Source organism: Megalobrama amblycephala, linkage group LG3 (assembly GCF_018812025.1).
Source record: "Megalobrama amblycephala isolate DHTTF-2021 linkage group LG3, ASM1881202v1, whole genome shotgun sequence".
Lineage (NCBI taxonomy): Eukaryota > Metazoa > Chordata > Actinopteri > Cypriniformes > Xenocyprididae > Megalobrama > Megalobrama amblycephala.
In genome coordinates this window covers 48,493,763-48,513,145 of record NC_063046.1, presented here as the reverse complement: position 1 = coordinate 48,513,145, position 19,383 = coordinate 48,493,763, and the positions used below count along the sequence as shown (strand labels likewise).

Below are 19,383 nucleotides of genomic sequence, written 5' to 3'. Positions count from 1 at the left end.
ATATTGCATCTGAATAGATCATTTAAAAAATAATAAAATAAAGTGAAAAGCACTTTGGATTTGTAGAAAGTGCCAAAAATATGATGATGATGATGATGATGATTATATAAGAATGTTTTAAGAACAACAGACATCTATGGATGGTCCTCACAAGTTTGTCTGCAAGTATGTGGGTGAGAAATTCAGTCTGTGTCAGCCATACTGACCTGTTATAGTCTCTAACAACGAGGAGGACATTCTCCCTCAGATTGTGCAGTTCCTCTCTGCGCTGATACACCTCTGTGGCATAGTGAGGGATCTCAAAAAGCAGTCGGTCCCAGTAATGAATCTCATTAAACATCTTCAAAAGGTTCCTTAACACACAAAGACAGTAATACATTAAGAGTCTGTTTGTTTGTATTCACACTAGAATATTCAGCATGCATAAAACATCTTTAGTAATGTGCATTATGACTACAGATCATGAAAGATTTAAGATTAGCACAACTTTATTATTTTAAAGTGTTTGAATGGGTTGCTTAAAGACGATAATAAACAGCATTCACAACATATTCAACTTGAAGTCTAAGGCCTTGTCCATACTACGTTTTTGTTTGAAAACACATCTTTTTCTCTCCTATTTTGGCCTTCTGTCCACACTGAGACGGCATTTTCGAGTTGTAGTGTGGACTGTGAAAAGGGAGGTATTTGAAAGCTATGACACATTTAGTTCACCCAAAAATGAAATTTCTGTAATTAAGTACTCACCCTCATGTAGTCCCAAACTTGTAAGACCTTCATTCATCTTTGGAACACAAATTAAGATATTTTTGATGAAATCCTAGGGTCTCTGAACCACACAAAGGCAGCAACGTCATTCACCTTTTGAGGTCCAGTAAGGCATTAAAGACATTGTTAAAATAGTCCTCGTGACTACAGTGATTCAACCTTAATGTCATGAAGCGACGAGAATACTTTTTGTGCGTATTTGTGTTCCGAAGATGAACAAAGGTCTTACATGTTTGGGACGACATGAGGGTGAGTAATTAATGACAGAAATTTCATTTTTGGATGAACTAACCCTTTAGGCATTTTCAGATGTTTCAGTATGGATGAACAGCATTTGGAAAACGAATGAAAATGCTAGTGTGGACATTTTCAAATGTATCTGGATTAATGTAGACATAGCCTAACAGCATATTCCGTGAAGCATAGGATATAATCCATTGGGATCAATTGGACTAACATTATTTTTCCCTCATCAGTGAAGTGTATGTGCTATTGTGATATTTCTATACTGTCCTGTCCATTAAGGACAAAAAAAAAAAAAAATATATTTAAACAAAAAAAAAAAAAAAAGAAAGAAAAAAGAATTGCTTTTCTGATAAAGAAAATACATATATGAAAAACAAAAATGTATACAGTGTGCACTGAATTATATGCCATTCAACCAAGGACATTATCATCCCAGGTCAGTAACATAGGCATGCCTAATTATACTGACAATTACAGTGAGCTCAGAGGTACTGAATGGCCTGTATATGTGTGTGTTTGTGTAATCACGTACTTGTTAAAGTTGATGTCCAACAGGCCTGTCTTCCCTTTACAGCGGATCATGAGCGGCTGGTCGAGACTGCGCAGACACTCTCTGTTCAGACTCTGACTCCAGCCTGTGAAGATCCTCCTCATCTTCTCATCCAGACTCTGACACATCTTAGCATAAGTCACATGAACTTCCTCTCCACTGCTGACGTGAGGCAAGAAATGAGCGCGCCGGAGAACCTAGACAACACATGTATACAAGCAGATGGGAAGAGCTCAGAGAGAACGCAGAGCCTTATGTAAGCACACATCTCATCACTTACAAACAAACAACGTCTTGAGATCTTACTGACTCAAACATGCAAGGTCACAAACAATCAAAACAACCGTCAGAGCACAACTAAGCTAAACAACCAAGGGTAAACATAAAAACAAACGAAGGCTAAACATCGCTCATGTTAGGAATATCTCATAAGGTATGCAGTAAATATGTAAACATATTTTATGATGCCCAATCAGACCTTCATTAAGCTTTGGTTTCTGCCTTCCTTTTGTTTCTCCATGGGTCTTTTTAGGATTAGTTGTGGGGAAATGCAATGTAATCATATCTGTGTCCAATTAAAGCTTATGCCTGCTCTTAAAGGGATAGTTCACCCAAAAATGAAAATTATACCATGATTTACTCACTCTCAAGACATCCTAGGTGTATATGATTACACAATCAGAGATATATTTAAAAATATGGATATTTTTCTTACAAAAACGCATCCCTCCATGCATTTTTTTGTTTGTTTGTTTGTTTTAAAACATGGCCCCCATTCACAACCATTATAAACCTTGGAGGACTAAGGATATTTTAAAATATATCTCCGATTGTGAAAGAAGATAGTCATATACACCTAGGATGGCTTGAGGGTGAGTGAATCATGGGATCATTTTTATTTTTGGATGAACTAGCCCTTTAATTGCCTTCTTAAAGAAAGTGAAAAATTAATTTAAACACAATGGAGAGCCGATATGCTCTGTAAGCAAACTGAAGAAAAAGAGAGAGATGAAAAATGAAAGAAAGAAAAAACATGAGACAGAAATAGAGAGGAAGGGAGTGTGAAATGGAAAGTGACAAAAAGAATGAGGGAGAGTGAGTATGTGGTGGCACAGCTGGCTTTAATAGCATTAGGGCCTATGTGGTTGGGTCCTGGCTGGGCTCCAGGGCCTCTGCTGGGGCCCCTTGCTGGCCTCTGACACAAGGCTCTGAGCTCAACACACTCGTCAACACAGAAAAGAGCTCGTCAATGGAGTTAAGCTGTCCTGTGACACCCCCCAGATTCAGCCAGATGGAGGTTTTGGTTTAGAATCTGATTCATTTGTCCTAAAAACCCAATAGAGTTCATCTACAAAGGGTGAGGAAAAAAGGGTATGGACTGGTGCATGCTGGGATTGGACTGATTAGTCACCTTGTGGTCTCCTAACACACTTCTAGTTGAAGCATCATTAGGGAAACTTTGATACTTTTATTTGACTGTGAGAGCTTCTGGTGCGGACTCAAGTCAGTTTGATTTCAGTATGTTTGATATCTTGGGAAAGGAAATTCTATTGTCTTTTTTTTGTATTTAGTATTTTTGAGGAAGCACAAAATAATTAATCCTAACCACTGTGCATTATATCATATAACCTAATACACTGATCCCACAAATCCATAAAGGCACGGTAGGTGATTTGCTTCAAACTCATTTTTTGTTATGCTGGTTGAAAATCTCTTCACATCCCGATAGCAATCACTAAGTTAAGTGGTCTAAATGTATGTATATGTATTTATTAGGGGTGGGCATTTTTGGCAATTTTTCATTTCGATCATCGTTAGGTTTTACTTTATGCCAATAAACTGAAGCCCGTTCTATGACACATCCGATAGCTCAGATACATAACATAGACATAACATTACAACTGGTATCTGCACAAAAGGATGCAAATGCCAGTGAATTTTAAGTTACACGCTATAGCGAGAGTAAGAGAGAGAGAGAGCTCCCGCCATGATGCGCTTTCAAGACAGCACGCTGAAACACGGGCAAGGACAGAATTTACTATAGGTTTCTATAAAGTTCTCATTATAATGCTATGTTTATGGCAGATTTGTGCTTTATTTTCATCTACATTATTAAGTGATTCCATTCCATAAATCGCCTGCGCGTTTTTGAAGCCATACGAATTATGTGAAAAGCATATGCCATTGAACAAATATGATGTCACAAATAACTCAGATATCGGGCATTGTATTTGAGCATGAAACTAAACACTGATTTGCAGCGCATTCATCATGTTAATAAATGTTGCTATCCCAACGCATCCTATATTAGATTAATCAGAAGCTATTACAACTTTCATCTGCAAAAAGTTTGCGAATGCAAACGTGAGCTTGACTGAAAGTGTAACTCCTATTGCGCTTAAAAACAAAAGCCAAAGAAAAATGAAAGCACAACAAATTCACGTTCTATTAGACTACATTAGTGTCACTATTGTAATTTTATTATTTATTCTAATATTTCAGCAATATTTTGGATTCAATTTGCACTTTCTGATCAACCAAAATGTTATTTTACAGTATGAAAATCACTGATGATTATTGCTAAATTAATTATGAATATAATTTAAAGGATATTTTCAGCACAAGATAAAAGCTTGCATTGAACTGTATTTTCATCTATCTTGTCAAAGTGAAGCCAGACATTCTCTCTCACGTCTTTTGACGCATGCTGTGGCAAGCAGAACTCAGGGCGCCGCCCAAAGTGCTGCTATAACCAATCTGGAGGAAAAAAAAAAAATCCATCATCGTTTACGTGATCGATCGTCACTGTCACTGTCACGGTCAAGTACTCGAGTACTGGATCGCTGTTGCACATCCCTAGTATTTACATCGTCTGTGAAAGGCGTAGGACCACACAATGTTCGTCCAATCACATAACTTGGTCCGAGGAATACTACAGGATGTCCTACCTGCCTGTCAACATGTTTTTACATACCCTTGCACACCCTGTTCACGCAGACATCATACGTCATCAGTGCGTTTCATGCTATGCAAAGTTAAGACAGACACCAGTCACGGGCAATCAAAATAGCAGCCACGTTTTACAGTTCCTCCTGAACCAAAACAACAAGCTTATGCTGCGCTCACGTCATAACTACTATAATTTGGAAGAGAGAATTGACGTTATATTCTGAGTGGTTCGTGACTACAATTTATACTTTTCAATGGCAACACTATCAATGGAGAAATGAATTTGCTGCAGTCATGTGGTACAGGTCAGTGCTCTTTAAGTTGTTTACGTTCATTATTGTAATGTTATGTGCTTTGAGACATGAAGTAGTTTAACGTCGTCTCTTGTGATGCTTTTGTTTGCTCCTTGCTGTGCGCTTTTGGAAGAGGCGTGGCTTTGGAGATGCTCGGAAGGGAGAGTGGGATCTTGCTAGCCTCTCCAAAAATGACCTACCCTACCTTTAAGTGCTTGGTTTATTTTAGGTAAAATACAAACAAAATAAATGAGGGAGTTGTTTTAGATAGATGAGGCTTATTCGGGAGTTGTTTTGACCTGTTCATTAAAAAGAACCAGCTTACAAGACTCATTCATTAGTGAATTAATCTAATCGGTAACTGATGGAAATAAAAGAATTTACGTTGAAGTACTAAAATTACTAATCAAAATAAAACTGAAATGAAAAAAATCAAGTTGCATAGAAATACAAAAAAAAAAAAAACAAGTATAAAAGTAAAAAGTAATTTAAATGACAAAAACATAAAAATTACTATAAATTGTTAAGTTCCAAATTGGGTTTCTGAATTTAAAAAAAAAAAGTTTTTGATCAACCTGATCCTATAGTTAGATTTTTTGAATGTTTGACCCACATCGTCTCTTTCTGTCTTTCTAACTAACACACACACAGAATCTCACCTCCATAGGTCTTTCTATCCGTGAGCGGAGTGCTCGGGTCATGTGGACCTGTCCTGCGTGTTGAGGCATATGAGCAGGAGTGAGAGATGATGCCCAAATCACCAAAGTGACATCATTCAACCCAGCACTGAGCAGAGCATATACATCCACAGTCTTTCTGTCAATGGTCCGCTTGATTGCCTGAGAGAGATATAAAAGAGAAACACTCAGGAAATATGGTAAACAGTAGTAAAATTACTGTAATACACAGCCACCTGTAACTTGCTTATTGCAGAACAAATCACTGCTATGATCATTATGTTAACTAGATGCCTGTTTCTCTTTTGCAATAGAATATTTTGTTACATCTTTTTAATTTATTATTTACTTTTACTTTACCTTCAGTGGCACCTCTTTGTTTTAGACTTTTTTATTATTTGTTCTAATGCTCTAAGGCAATAATGTAGCACTTCTAAATTTGAAAGTGAAAAGCTGAATGACATAATGAAACGGATAAGGAGAAGAGAAAAGATTGAAGGGGAAGACAAAAGTCAGGAGAGATGAAGGTGATTAATGAGGTAAACATCTTAAAGACATTAAGTAAAAAGACAGGTGACACAAGTGAGAGAGCAGAAGATGAGAGTGAAAAGGAAGTGACATCCGAAGTCTGTGTGTGGTCTGTTCTGCTGGAGTCATTTGTATTCACTGTATTTGCTGAGAAAAGTTGCGCTCTGACAGTGCGCAAGGTTTTAAAGGACGTAATAAAGTGTGTGTGAATTGAAGGCTAAATGTGTGTGAGAAAGACCTCTCTTCCAGACAGGTGCTGAAACACGTCAAGCAGCTGTACTCCTTCCTCCACACTGTTCACCGTCTCGAAGGTCGAAGTGATCAAATTCTGCATCATCACCTCCAGATCTTTCACTTTAGCACAGAAGCTAAAACACACACACACACACACACACACACACACACACACACACACACACACACACACACACACACACACACAGATAAACAAGAGACAAAACAACAAAGAAATAGGCAGAACTGTACAGCATGTTCCAAACACAAATCAGTGCCCTCTATTCAAAGGCAGAGTCCAGCGCACACACACTCTCGGCCATAAATGGAGGCTGGTATTGATTTGGGTGCTCTCAATATGCTGAGACACTATGAAACACCTGCCCCAGACACAAGCACAGCTGTTTGTCTTGGCAACAACATCCTAACCCTATGACCCGCCTCGGCCCCAATCCATCATGGCCATCAGATGTACACACTTGCTCACGAACTGCTCCCTTTCCCAAGGTCCGACAGTGCCTAGGGCGGGGTGATGGGGGGATAATGGTCTCTAGAGGTTGATGGGCAGACCAGGTTCCGTCACACACGGTCATGATGGTATTCAGATAAGCAGCCAAACTGCCTGCTGCCACAAACAGTTGTGAATGACAATAGGGGCACGCTGGGCTCATTCGCAGCAGGCAAAGTGATCCTCTCCCCGCTGCACATACATTTAGGCAGAATATTCATGAAAAATATCTATATGATCCAAATATGCAGGTCGTTATATGCATATTTATGGAGATATGCTAATACAGGATGTATGGAAATCCCCAACAGGCCAGCAGGCCAATAAGCAGCAGAGAATGACAAACATTCATAAATATACATGAGAACCAGACGGACTGATTGCCTCAAAGACAGCTTGACAGAAAGACTGTCACACGATCTTACACATTTAGAGTGTCACTACACGACAAAATTAGATCTCTCCCATTATAGTCAATGAAGCCGCCTAAACTGCAAGGGCCAGATGCAGCACATTCATTTTTACAAAAACCCTTTTTCTAATTTTGCTGCTCTGCACATTAACTCAAGCTGCTTTATTTTTCCTGTCCATATGAGTTTCATTTTCTATATATATATATATATATATATATATAATAATTCAATCATGATACTCTCAGAATAAATATAAACAGCATTTATTTTTAAGAATGGAATGTCTTGGAGGACTAGATCGGCTACGTTGCTGCATGAATGAAGGCTACTGCCGAAACATGCGCATAAATATGGTGAACAGAATGCAAGCTGCTGCAAGGAAAGAAGGGAGAACCCTGTAGCAGATCTAGGCAGGTGGTGCTGGGAAGGTGGAGGGCTAGGAAAATTCCCATGGCACGCTGCACTGAGATGAGCCGATTTGGGACGGAAATATATAGGTTATGTAGATAGAACAAACAGATCGTTTGGCCAAAGCGGTCGGGTTTAAGAGAACCAATCAGCTGCTTGGAAGAATTTGATGGTTGAACTATTAATTCTAAATGCAGCAAATGAACATATTAGAATGATTTCCGATGGATCTTGAAACACTTGATGCTGAAAATTCAGAACTGTTACTTTAAATTCTTATAATATTTCACAATATTACTGTTTTCACTGTATTTTTTATCAATAAATGCAGCCTTGATGAGCATAAAAGACAAAAACACAACTTTCAAAAACAAAATCTTACAAACTCCAAACTTTTGAATGGTGGTGTATTTAATATTACTTAATATATAAATTAAAAATATGCCAATTTATATTATTAAATTATTTTGTTACTCTAAAATTGCACATGCGAAATGCATGTATATACCAATGTTTGATTTGATGAAAATGTAAGTATGATTTTATTATTAATGGAATGTATTTTCAATTTAAAAGCCCACTGAAGTGCCTTGAAATGCACAGCATTATTCCACTGAAACAGGAAGACAGGGATAGGAAGACATTTCAAACAGCTTCTCCCCTTTTTTTTAAATAGCCAATAGCTTTTCATTTATTTCACAGTTCGGCCAGAGCCGTTGAATTAAGTATAGCCTCAGTTTCCACCTAATCTCTAAACGTTTCTCCTCCATATCGCTTTAAAATATAGCAATTTGTGCAGAATTCAAATTGGTCCGATACATTTTGTGGTCTGCGCCGACTCGCACATATGATCCTCTCAGTGCTATGGTGTCTCTGGACCGGGGCAGGCTTGTGTGCGCGCTGTGGCAGTTCGCGTGACACTAACGTGAAAACAGACTTCATTCACCCCAGTAGAAAGCATATTTACATTGTCGGAATCGTTCCCTATCCCCTATATAGTGCACTATGTGCCATTCACCATGTAAAAAACAGTAAACGTGTGAACAAATTACCAATTTTAGCCATGCAGCTTCAGCGTCTATTTATAATGTAGGGGGCAATCAGAGTAACAATAGCAAACAATCAGAGGTGATGTGCAGCTTCGAGCAGATGCGACATTGGTCGCTTCTAGTGTAGACATCGTGTTGCCCATATGGACAGACTGTAGCTCAAAGCCAGCTTTTTCACAGAACCTCTCTTTCTCTCTGTGCCTTGATCAGTTTACAAACACACTGCACCTGCGGTAGCCCTCATGCCAAGAGGGGTTTCTGACATCCAGGATGTCCTTAACAGACTTCAGGGCCTGCAGGCTGTTGTCAAAGGTCGCCTCTATGTACAGCAGTCTCTGAGTGACCTCTGAACCCTGACGTCCTGCAAAGCACGGCAATGGCACCTGTTCACCATCTTCGTAGCGAGCAAACTGCTGCTGGCATTCACACACCTGAAAGAAAGAGAAAGAAACATATGAATTAAATGTCTATTAAAAGTGCAAAAATTACAATCGAACAGATATTCAATATACTGCTTTTTTCCATAATGAGTCTATTTAATTTTGATGTTTGTAGAAAAATAAAATTAATGAAACCCGAAATAGCTCAAAATTTAGTTTGACATCCATTGGTTGATAAATGACAATTTTTCACAAACCATTTTTTGAAAGAGCAAAGGAGGCACTATTTTCTGCCCTATTCGTGGAAAGTGCCAATAGTATGTGGAACCAGTAGGAGCACACAACAGAAAAGAGCATGAATATATATAAAAATGGCAAGTTATATATAATAGAGATCTCAGCAATAAAGATACACACAGATGTGAATTACTGAGAAATCTGAGAGCATATTCTTCAGATGTGTGTTTGAAAAAAGTAAGGTGTAAACAGTTCTGCATGTGTGTGTTTGTTTGTATCATTATGTAAGTGTTTTCTCACCTCTATTAGATCTTTGCATCTTTGCACAAAGCTATCCACCAGAGAAAATATGCTAATCTGGTTGAGCGACCATCCTTGGGAAGAGTATCTGAAAAGAGAGTGGAAAAGAGAACGCTTAAGAAAAGTTCATACATCTTCTTCACCATCATTTTTGTTCTTAAAGAGCAGGGCTGTAAGGGAGAGCAGAGAAAAATGGATAAGTCTGCTGTGTCACTACTCCCTTGCTAAAGGTTTTCACATTTCACACGGCGCACAAGCAAAACAAAACAACGGAGGTGGCTGGCTGCCATCCAGAGCAGCGAGGGATCAGGTCAGAAATGATCTGTCATAGGCATAATTGCATCCGCCAAAGTTCCATATCAGCCAGCCTGGCGTTCCTCAGATTGCTTTTCACACCTCATTCTTCTACTGATGGAAAGGTAATCCTCACCGCCACTCGCAGACAAACACCTTTAGCGGGGCAGAGAGGAAGCTAGGGTCAAGGGGAGGGGAAAAGAGAGGGAGCGTGTGAGAGATATACAGGAAAAGAGAGTGAGACTTCAGCAGGATGACTCTGTTAGCGGATAGACGTGATAGTACATGTAAAGTGAGTGATTTAGTCAAAGGGAGAGACCAAATCCGTGGCCTCGTTCTGAAGGCCCAGATATACAGTACCTCAAGCGAAATCGAAGTACAAACTGGTGTGAATGTCACTTTGAACAAAATCAGGCCAAAATAAAGTTTGGAGTTTGTTTTGGGAGTTCGAAAATGCATGCCAAAGCAAACTCCGGCTGGTAAACACCTTCAAACTACTGTTTGGTTTAAAGCAATCTATTATATAAAGCGCTATATAAATAAACGTGATGTGACTTTACTTGACTGGAGCAATGAACTGCAAGGATGAGAGTTTAAACTGAAATGCGGGCCAAGCTTAATGACTGAGATTCAAGAACACATTGAAGTGACGGTGAGCCGCGCACCACCAATCAGTTCTCTTGAATCATTTACAGGATCACCCAGCATGGGCATCTCCACTTCGTCTTCTAATCCTTAATCACCAGTTAGCCCATGTTATTTCGGAGGGAACGGAGCTACGCCAGGCTGCTCAGTTCACTGCAAAACACTTAATATCGCCATGAATTGTGGTCAGTTTGACAGCTATGCCCTTTAAACACGGGGATAAAACAGCCAATATGAATGTTTTGGCATGTGAAAAAGCATAAATCCGTCCAAATTGGTGTCTATTGATTTTTTATAATATAACATTAGATATAATTAAGCAATATCACAAGAGAGCTGTTTTCACAAATACGACCACTATTGTAAACATGATATTGTTCAATAAACAACATTTTATTTTTAAAACAATATTCTCAACATTATTTATGCAGTTGTAATTGTACCAATTCAGATGCAACTTCTATGCCGCCTCTGCAGTGCAAAGATAAAATTTTGTTTTTAGAGATTTCATTTAATTGGTAACAGCTCTATATAGTGTCTTATTCTAATTGCAAATTGCCTCAAATAATTGTGGATCTTTTAGAGGAATTTAAGGAGTGATTGTCTGGTTTTGGTCTTTACTCGGTCTCGCGCTTGTCTTGGTCTCAACCCCTCAAAGGCCTGGTCTCAACACACACTGGTCTTGGTCTTGACTTGGTCTCATTTTGGTGTTCTTAACTACAACAATACCTCAGTTCAAAGCTGATATCAAGACGCACTGGGACATTGATCATTTGGAGCAATCCGTTTTCTAGCAGTTTGGGATTTCATTCATGTACAGCCCCTATAACAGTATGCGTGGGGTAATGCCAGGCCACCGCATAAGTTCTAGGAAGGTCTCCATGCGTGAAACTCAAATTTCCTTTTCATCTTTCATACTAATTTTATTTATGCAAAGAAATCTCATAAAAAAGTATAATATGTATTATTAAAGAGAAAAGTAACCGCCGCCTGCCGCAACGACTAAATTACGATTTTCGTCTTGCACGGAGATCATAGTCGTCAGAGCGGAGGATGAGAGCTTAAATTGAAATGCGGGCCGAGCTTTAATGACTGAGATTCAAAAACACATCGAAATGACGGTGAGCCATGCACAGCAATCAGTTCTCCTGAATCATTTACAGGACCGCCCGGCATGGGCATCTCCACTTCGTCTTCTAATCCTTAATCACCAGTTAGCCCATGTTATTTCGGAGGGAACGGAGCTACGCCAGGCTGCTCAGTTCACTGCAAAACACTTAATATCGCCATGAATTGTGGTCAGTTTGACAGCTATGCCCTTTAACCACGGGGATAAACAGCCAATATGAATGTTTTGGCATGTGAAAAAGCATAAATCCGTCCAAATTGGTGTCTAATTAAAGCAGGGCTTATACGGGGAGTAATAATGCTCCAGTAAACGGCTGTCATGCAAAAGAAAGAAAGGAAGAGGGGTGAGGGAGGACAACTTTTGTACAACTAAAAGGGATTGGGAGGAAGGATAATAGACAAAAAGAAATGAACACGGTTGTTCTGGGAAAAAGAGAGAGAGAGAGAGAGAGTAAGTGATTATGAGATAGACATGATCCAGTGGTGTAGGTCTCAGAGAAGGTCGTCATTGGGCCCATAGTGATGAATGCACTGTCTAAACACACAGGAGGACAAAGAGGTGAATGTCAGACATAGGCAGTAACACAGATTATAGACGATAAGCTATCGTTATGTTTATTCTCTTACACGCTCTCTGGCTCCAGGGTCACATCCCTTTGAACGAGTTACTGCATACCATGAACCATGATAAAATGTTATTACAACATCTAGCAAGGTTAGAGATGTTGACTTAAACAGAAAATGTGAGCGAGTGGATCAGGCTAAGAAGTTAAAAATAAATGAGTGAAATCAATGGTGCAAACTACCAGCATATTCACCTAAACAGACAAAATATTTATTAAAACGAGACCAGCGTTTCCTACAAGTGTATTGGTCCTAACTAGACAAAACAGTAGAGGATTGGAGGTAACTGTGAGGGGGGCAATTTAATTTACTTTAAAATAACCAATAAAATGACTCTTATTCAGACCATACTTAGCAAAGCTCCCTCTCAGCCTGAGAAAAAAGTGACCGTTTCACTGTGAATTTTCAAAAAACTGACTTTGGAGTTACATAAAATTATTTTTGGATGTCCAATATTTTTCTACTGCTGTCTGAATTTTTTATGTCTATGAATTCAAAGTAATATCTGTGCTATCTCTAGGCTGTTAAGTAAACATGGATGAAAACACTCTCACTAGCTAAGATTTCATCATAGCTGTGATGTCAGTGGCAATTTTTAACACTATAAAACAATACAGAATCAAAAAATAACTTGTTATATCTACTCAATAGATTCAATAAGAATTGAGTTAGAATTAATCAAATTAATTCCTGAAAAGTCAACCATTTAAAATGGGTAAAATTTAAGTAAAAATTTAATATCAAATAACTACTTTTGATCAGTTATGAGATTAATCAATAATTATAACTTTTTCATCTGATCGTTTCTGTTTGTGGTTTCTTTTGCACTGAATGATGTGTTTTAATAAACACTGCTTTTGTGTCAGTTTGTGGTTTTTGTAACAAAGTCAAACTGCCCAACTAAAGGAAACACTGATCACCACAATGGAAACAAAATATTTTCAATAAAACGTCAAATAAACCTGTTAATTCTCAAAAAGAAAGGTAGACAAATGACAAAAATAGTCAGTCTAGTTAGTATATGATAGAAAATAATTAAGAATTCAATCTTTTAAATTAAAGTGTAATGAACATTTGGTGTTCGAGTCATCAGTCTCTCTCTCTCACACACACACACACACAGGTTTGTTTTGCTATCAAAGTGAAGACATTCTATAGACATAATGGTTTTTATACTGTACAAACTGTACATTCTATCCTCTTCCTACACTACCCCTACCCCTAAACCTACCCATCACTGAAAACATTCTGCATTTTTACATTTTTAATAAAACATTGTTTAGTATGTTTTTAAAGCTATTTTAAATATGAGGACTCATGAAATAGGTCCTCATGAAATAGGTCCTCATATTGCATGTATACACACACACACACACACACACACATTGGTTTCCATGGTTTATGGGGACTTATTTTTATACTGTATAAACTGTATATTCTATCCCCCAAACCCAAACTTTCTACATGTTTTACATATTCAAAAAACTTCATTTCGTATGATTTATGAGCTTTTTTTCCTCATGGGGACCAAAAAAATGTCCTAAGATCAAAAATTACTGGTATTACTATCCTTGTAGGGATATTTGGTCCCCATGATGTAGGGAATACTAGGTACACACACACACACGTTCTGTGCATTTAAACACATACAAACACAATCTGCATATCTTTCTTTCAAAGCACGACTCCCTGAGCAGTTAGCGGCAGTGGTGGTACCATGGCGATTATTCCAAACATGACAGATATTTTATGAGGTCATCTGTGTTTCAGAAAGCCTGAAAGGATTCAAGCTCAGTCATTACACAGAAGAATAACCAGGCTGACCACAAAGGTTACGTTTTATATAGGGACAGGGTGCACTACTCCTTACTGAGCAACCTTTAAAGTCATTGTCTGGAAAATCTGACATGATTGACTCGAAATTCAATAAAACTAAGGAAAAAGAATTGAAAAGAGGGAATAGGAGTGAAGGGGAAAGATAGAGGAACACTGAGAAAAAGAACACTTAAAGAAAGGATGAGTAAGAATGAAACCAGACGAAAATTTTAATGCTCTTTCATAGCTCACAAAACTTAATTGAAGTTCTCAATTATGTTTCATTTCATTATCAATGTTGCCTCAGGTTGTCTCAACGTTTTCTTTTCTTTATTCACAGAATAACCAGATGGCCTACTACATTTACCAAAATGAACTGTATAATAACAAAGAAAGATATAGAATATTGCATACTACAATGCAAAGCACTTGACTTCCGTCTCTTACTTGACTTATTTGATCGAACTGCCAAATGTTAAAATGGCTATAAAACGGAAGTAGTGACAGATCTTTTCTTCCGTATTGTGATGAACATCCGAGTGAAAAGGATTATCGAAAAAGAAAAAAGAAAGAAGGGCCACCAGTTTTTGATTGGACAGAGGCAGATCTGAATGTGAGCTTGTTGTAAGAAAGGGTTGGGGTTTGATTTAAAATTTTGAGGTAAAAAAAAACAATTTTGATTGGAGATTTTAGTATCTTGGAAAATCTGAGTACAGCTCTCATCTGAAACTTGGAAACACGTTAGATTACTACTTGAGTAAAGATTCCATTTGCTCTCCATTAAATCTCATTACTGCCCAGAAACAACAAAGAGACATTACAGAGATCTCATTTGTGGTTTTTGAAAAGGAAAAAAGAGGTGCAGAAAAAAATGTAAAAAGAGATTGAATGATAAAGTGAGAGTGAAAAAGCAAAAGAGAAAAAGAGAGGCCACCAGGAGGAAAGAGGATAAAGGGCATGCTGCAGCTAACCCCACATTAATCGTGTGTCACAACTAGGGTGACCACACGTCCCGCATTTTGCGGGACAGTGCCAAAATTAGGAACTTTGTCCCGCGTCTCGCAAGACTTAAGTAGTGTCCCGCACATCATTTATGTTTGTATTATAATTTTTTTTCATCCCTGAAATTACAATACCACAATACCATAACAATACCATAGTCATATTCTAGCTGTGGAAATAACCAACAAACGCAAGAGGTTTTCCCGCTGATGGCAACTGAGTGGACAGCGCAAAGGGATAGTGCAGGCCTCATCAAAGTCGGTTACTACACCAGTAGGGCTGTGACGGTAGGCATGACAACCGTGCCACGCGGTGAAGTTGTGACGTCATATATAATATATATTTATATATCTCAGAGATCGCGTTAACTGAAAATTTTCCGTCTTTGATGGACATTTTTTAGCAGTGACGGTAAAAAAATCTGCAGCCCGTCCGTCATTTTGACAGATTATGCAGTTTGTATGTAAACTTGTTGTAATTTCCACCGCTGTCCAGTAGGTGGTGAGTGCGCTCCAGTGTGGCAGCAGAGCGCGAGTTCAGTCTCCAGAATAAAATAAAAACGATGCGCTTGATTACACCCAGTTTAAGTAAATATAATGATAAAGTAAAGTAATGATAAATGATAATGATAAAGTTACTTAAACATGCTTAATTAAGTTTTGTTATTTTTCTTGCTGACTATAAGTTAATGGTCAACGAATGGCTTTTCTGAGGTATAATGTTAGGTGATATTGTTTGCAACACTGATTGAACTGACATGATACAGATTTCGGTAAGCTACTGCATCTTTCAACATATTTTTTTATTTTCATTCATGTTTATTTCGTTATGTACAGTAGTAAAGAGGAAAGGATGATCGCATTCACTCACAATCCGTGACAAGAGTTCAAGATGAAAACTGAAAGTGACGCAGCTTGTCTTTGATCAACTTTCTTTTCATAGTATAAATAAATGCAAGCCTATGCCTATTTGCTTATCCTGTAAGTTCGTGAATAAAATGTCTTATCATTAAAATATAAAAATTAAAATGACGGGTAATTATTGATTATGATGGATATTTTTTTACGATCCTGTCCATCAAAATTACGGCGAAAAGCAAGTCTAAAGCAACCTCTATATATATATATATATATATATATATATATATATATATATATATAACCCCCCCCCCCCCCACCACCACCTTCGGACCCCACCACCGCAACACCGGCGATTGTTGGTGATTTACCGCGGTAGTAAAAATTTGCCACCGTCACAGCCCTATACACCAGTAGGAATTTCATGTCACATACTGGATAAGGACCTCAAGATCTGCTCAAAGCTGGCCAAACTGATGATTTAAAACATGTAATCATCCATCCTGATGTTAAATATTTCCAACGAACATGCGCCGATCCTGTGGATGCTCGAGTGCCACCCATGGAAATGGTTGAGCACCTATACGGAAAAATTAGATTTCCATTCGTTTTAACCAAATAAAAAAATTGATTGCGACTTCCAGACACGACTTTCTTCTCACGTTAATAGTTCATTTAATGCAGGTTCTATGGCATTATTATAATGAAAAATATGTCGAGAGCACATTATTGTATCACGAGAGCGCATCAAATGCGCGAACAGGAATCTCTCAGCTCACAGGTGGATTTCGGACGCACGCACGCTCTCGCTCAGATATTACATGTGCGTTGTCCTCCTGCATGTGCAGCCGTGAATCTAGAATTGTCTTCTCTCCAGGATGTAATGTTGCCAGAAGCACAACATTATAGTGTGGGCACTCAACGCCAGAAACATTATTCGGTGCATATACCAAGTTTGCCAACAAATGTAAATCACTATTTACATAGCCTAGTAGTTGTACATTTATCTGTCTCACACGTGTCCCGCATTGTCCTGCAAAATCACATCTGCTGTCCTGCAACAGATCAATAGCCAGGTGGTCACCCTAGTCACAACACACACATATATAAACATATACACCATGAAGTTGAGCAAACCTACTTATACATACGATGCAAGTTAAATAGCTCTGGAGAAAAACACAGGTGACCTTTGATTCACGGCTGTCCAGACTGATAGAGTTGACGGCTGGCTTTGATCAATCATTTCTCTGAAAGTATCTGACGTGATGTGAGCAGCAATAGTGCCAATGACACTTGCTGATTTTCTACTCCTCCTTTCTGTGCAAAGAACTCCACAAGTATTCAACAACTGACGTGTTCATTACAAACAGTATAATACGGTATCTAAAAGCCCCCATCTCCAAGACGTCGCCCCAGAAATGAACTTTGAAGGACTAAGACATTTGTGAGTGTGTGCGTAATGGTCTCCCTCTTCAAACTGAAAATAGAAAGAGGTCTTGGTTTGCTTAACACCAAACCTCAAGCATCTGGATCTAGCTTTAACATTGCTCATTTATAACGCTGTCTGCTTTAACACAGGGCATTCACTCTCGCACTCAATACATCGTAAAGCAGGGACAATCAAATCCTACCTCTGAGGCCTGCCGTGCCTTAAGTTTTTTAGTTGCAGCGCTGTATTGAATTTACTAGTGCAGCAATCGATACACTTCAAGTGCTGCCATCGGCTCAGGCCGCAGGAGTTTGGGCTATTATTACTGCAGCTGCCAGGCCATTAATGGTACTGCAACAACAAACGCCTCATAATAACAATGCTTGCATGCTCTTCTCTAACGACTCTATTCATAAGCTCTCAAATGTATAGGATTCCTGATGCTCTGGTCAAATCAGTAAACAGAGCACCCTGACTGGAGAAAAACTGCAGATGTTATCTCTGAAGTGGTCATTTTCTTTCTTCCAAATATCAATATACTAAATAACAGACTCTATATAGCACAGAAGCGCAAATCTGAGTATCTTATTTTGATAAATACCTCCATTTTGACAAACACCCTCCATCAAATGCGAGATTATATCCTCTTGAAACTTTGCAATGTTGTCATGAAAATGAGTGTGTATATTGTTTTCAGTCAGAAATCATCAACAATTGTTAAAAGCATGATAAATTAAACAATTCCATTAAAAATTTTATGCAAAAATAAAAATTTGTCCATACAATGAAAGTCAATTGGGATCAGTGTTGTTTTGGATCCCATTGACTTTCACTATATCTATTAATTTCACATAGATAAGAATTTGCATGGCTTTTTAGCCTACTTAATTATTTTAAGTAAATGTCTCATTAAAATTAAAATGTCAAGTTGCCATGACTTAATTTACCATATTGTTATTATTAGAATAGATATTTAAATTTAGACTAAATTTCTTAACTCTATCAAGTTCTGCGCAATTTGTTTCCTTTATTTACATGGTTTAAAATTGTCCAATATGATTTTTAAATTGTTCAGTATGACAGCTCAGTAAGCGAGTTGCTTGTTATCCTGTCACATGACCAGAAAAAATTTAGCACTTCATAAGACAACATGTTTCTAAGTTTGTCACAAAAAAAATTGTAAACAAAACAACCATAATTACCAAGAAAGAAAAGTGGAATTGAACTAGTGCCAATTTTAAATTTTTTAATAGTACATTGTAACAGAAGAACTGCACTGAGATGCATTACTTGTCTTCCTTAAAGTTGATTAAACTTAAATAGTGAGTAAACAAAAAATATTCAATAAAAATTCTACAATTATCCAGTAAATCTGGTTGTTTTATAACAATATTTACTGCATGTATGGTAGGAATCATTGTACAGTGTTGGTAAGAGGTGGAACTGTGTGTCACTTAACTGGCTGGAATTTGGAGGCAAATTACAAAGCAAACTCTTTTCTTCCAACACAACAAATGAAGCCAACAGTCGTAAACAACCAGCAGGCCCACAACACCAAAAATTTTACACAATCTAAAAAACTGCAGGGTAAAAGTGAGAGACCTAGGGTGTAACCCACTAAGAACATTGTGATGTCTTTGGTTGACCGCACATTATTTTCCACGAAAAACCTCTGGAGCCCCTTGCTGTTTTCAAAAGCCACAACTGAATGGTTGTATCCTGTAGAGAAGACTGGCTTATGAAATAAATGTTTCTTCTACACAACAGAGCATCCCTCCCACTGCATCTGTTACATTCAACTTCAACAATACAGCATTTGCTACACAGTTAACATCTTTCAAAATCACAGCGCTATGAGTAATGCCATAGTTTACGGTGAAATGCTACGAAGCAGACGCCGCATTCTGCTGCGACATGATGAAACAGTATTGCAAAGTTTCAACACACCTAAAGAAGAAACGCCAGACTAAACCTAAGTGCAATAAAAAAAACTCCAGGAGATGACTCTGAGAGAGCTCCTTTCAAATGGATGCTGTCGTGTTCAGT

General features: G+C 38.1%; 1 protein-coding gene across 1 annotated transcript in view; it reads right to left on the bottom strand.

The window, feature by feature from the left end:
* dnah2 (dynein, axonemal, heavy chain 2) overlaps positions 1–19,383 on the bottom strand; it is a 191,622-nt gene that overhangs the window by 142,693 nt on the left and 29,546 nt on the right. The window contains exons 10-15 of the mRNA XM_048185863.1: positions 9,541–9,628; positions 8,852–9,054; positions 6,250–6,379; positions 5,466–5,645; positions 1,547–1,761; positions 207–353 (exon numbers count right to left, since the gene is read on the bottom strand). Of these exons, the coding sequence (XP_048041820.1) occupies positions 207–353; positions 1,547–1,761; positions 5,466–5,645; positions 6,250–6,379; positions 8,852–9,054; positions 9,541–9,628 (963 nt within the window). The remainder of the gene's footprint in view (positions 1–206; positions 354–1,546; positions 1,762–5,465; positions 5,646–6,249; positions 6,380–8,851; positions 9,055–9,540; positions 9,629–19,383) is intronic.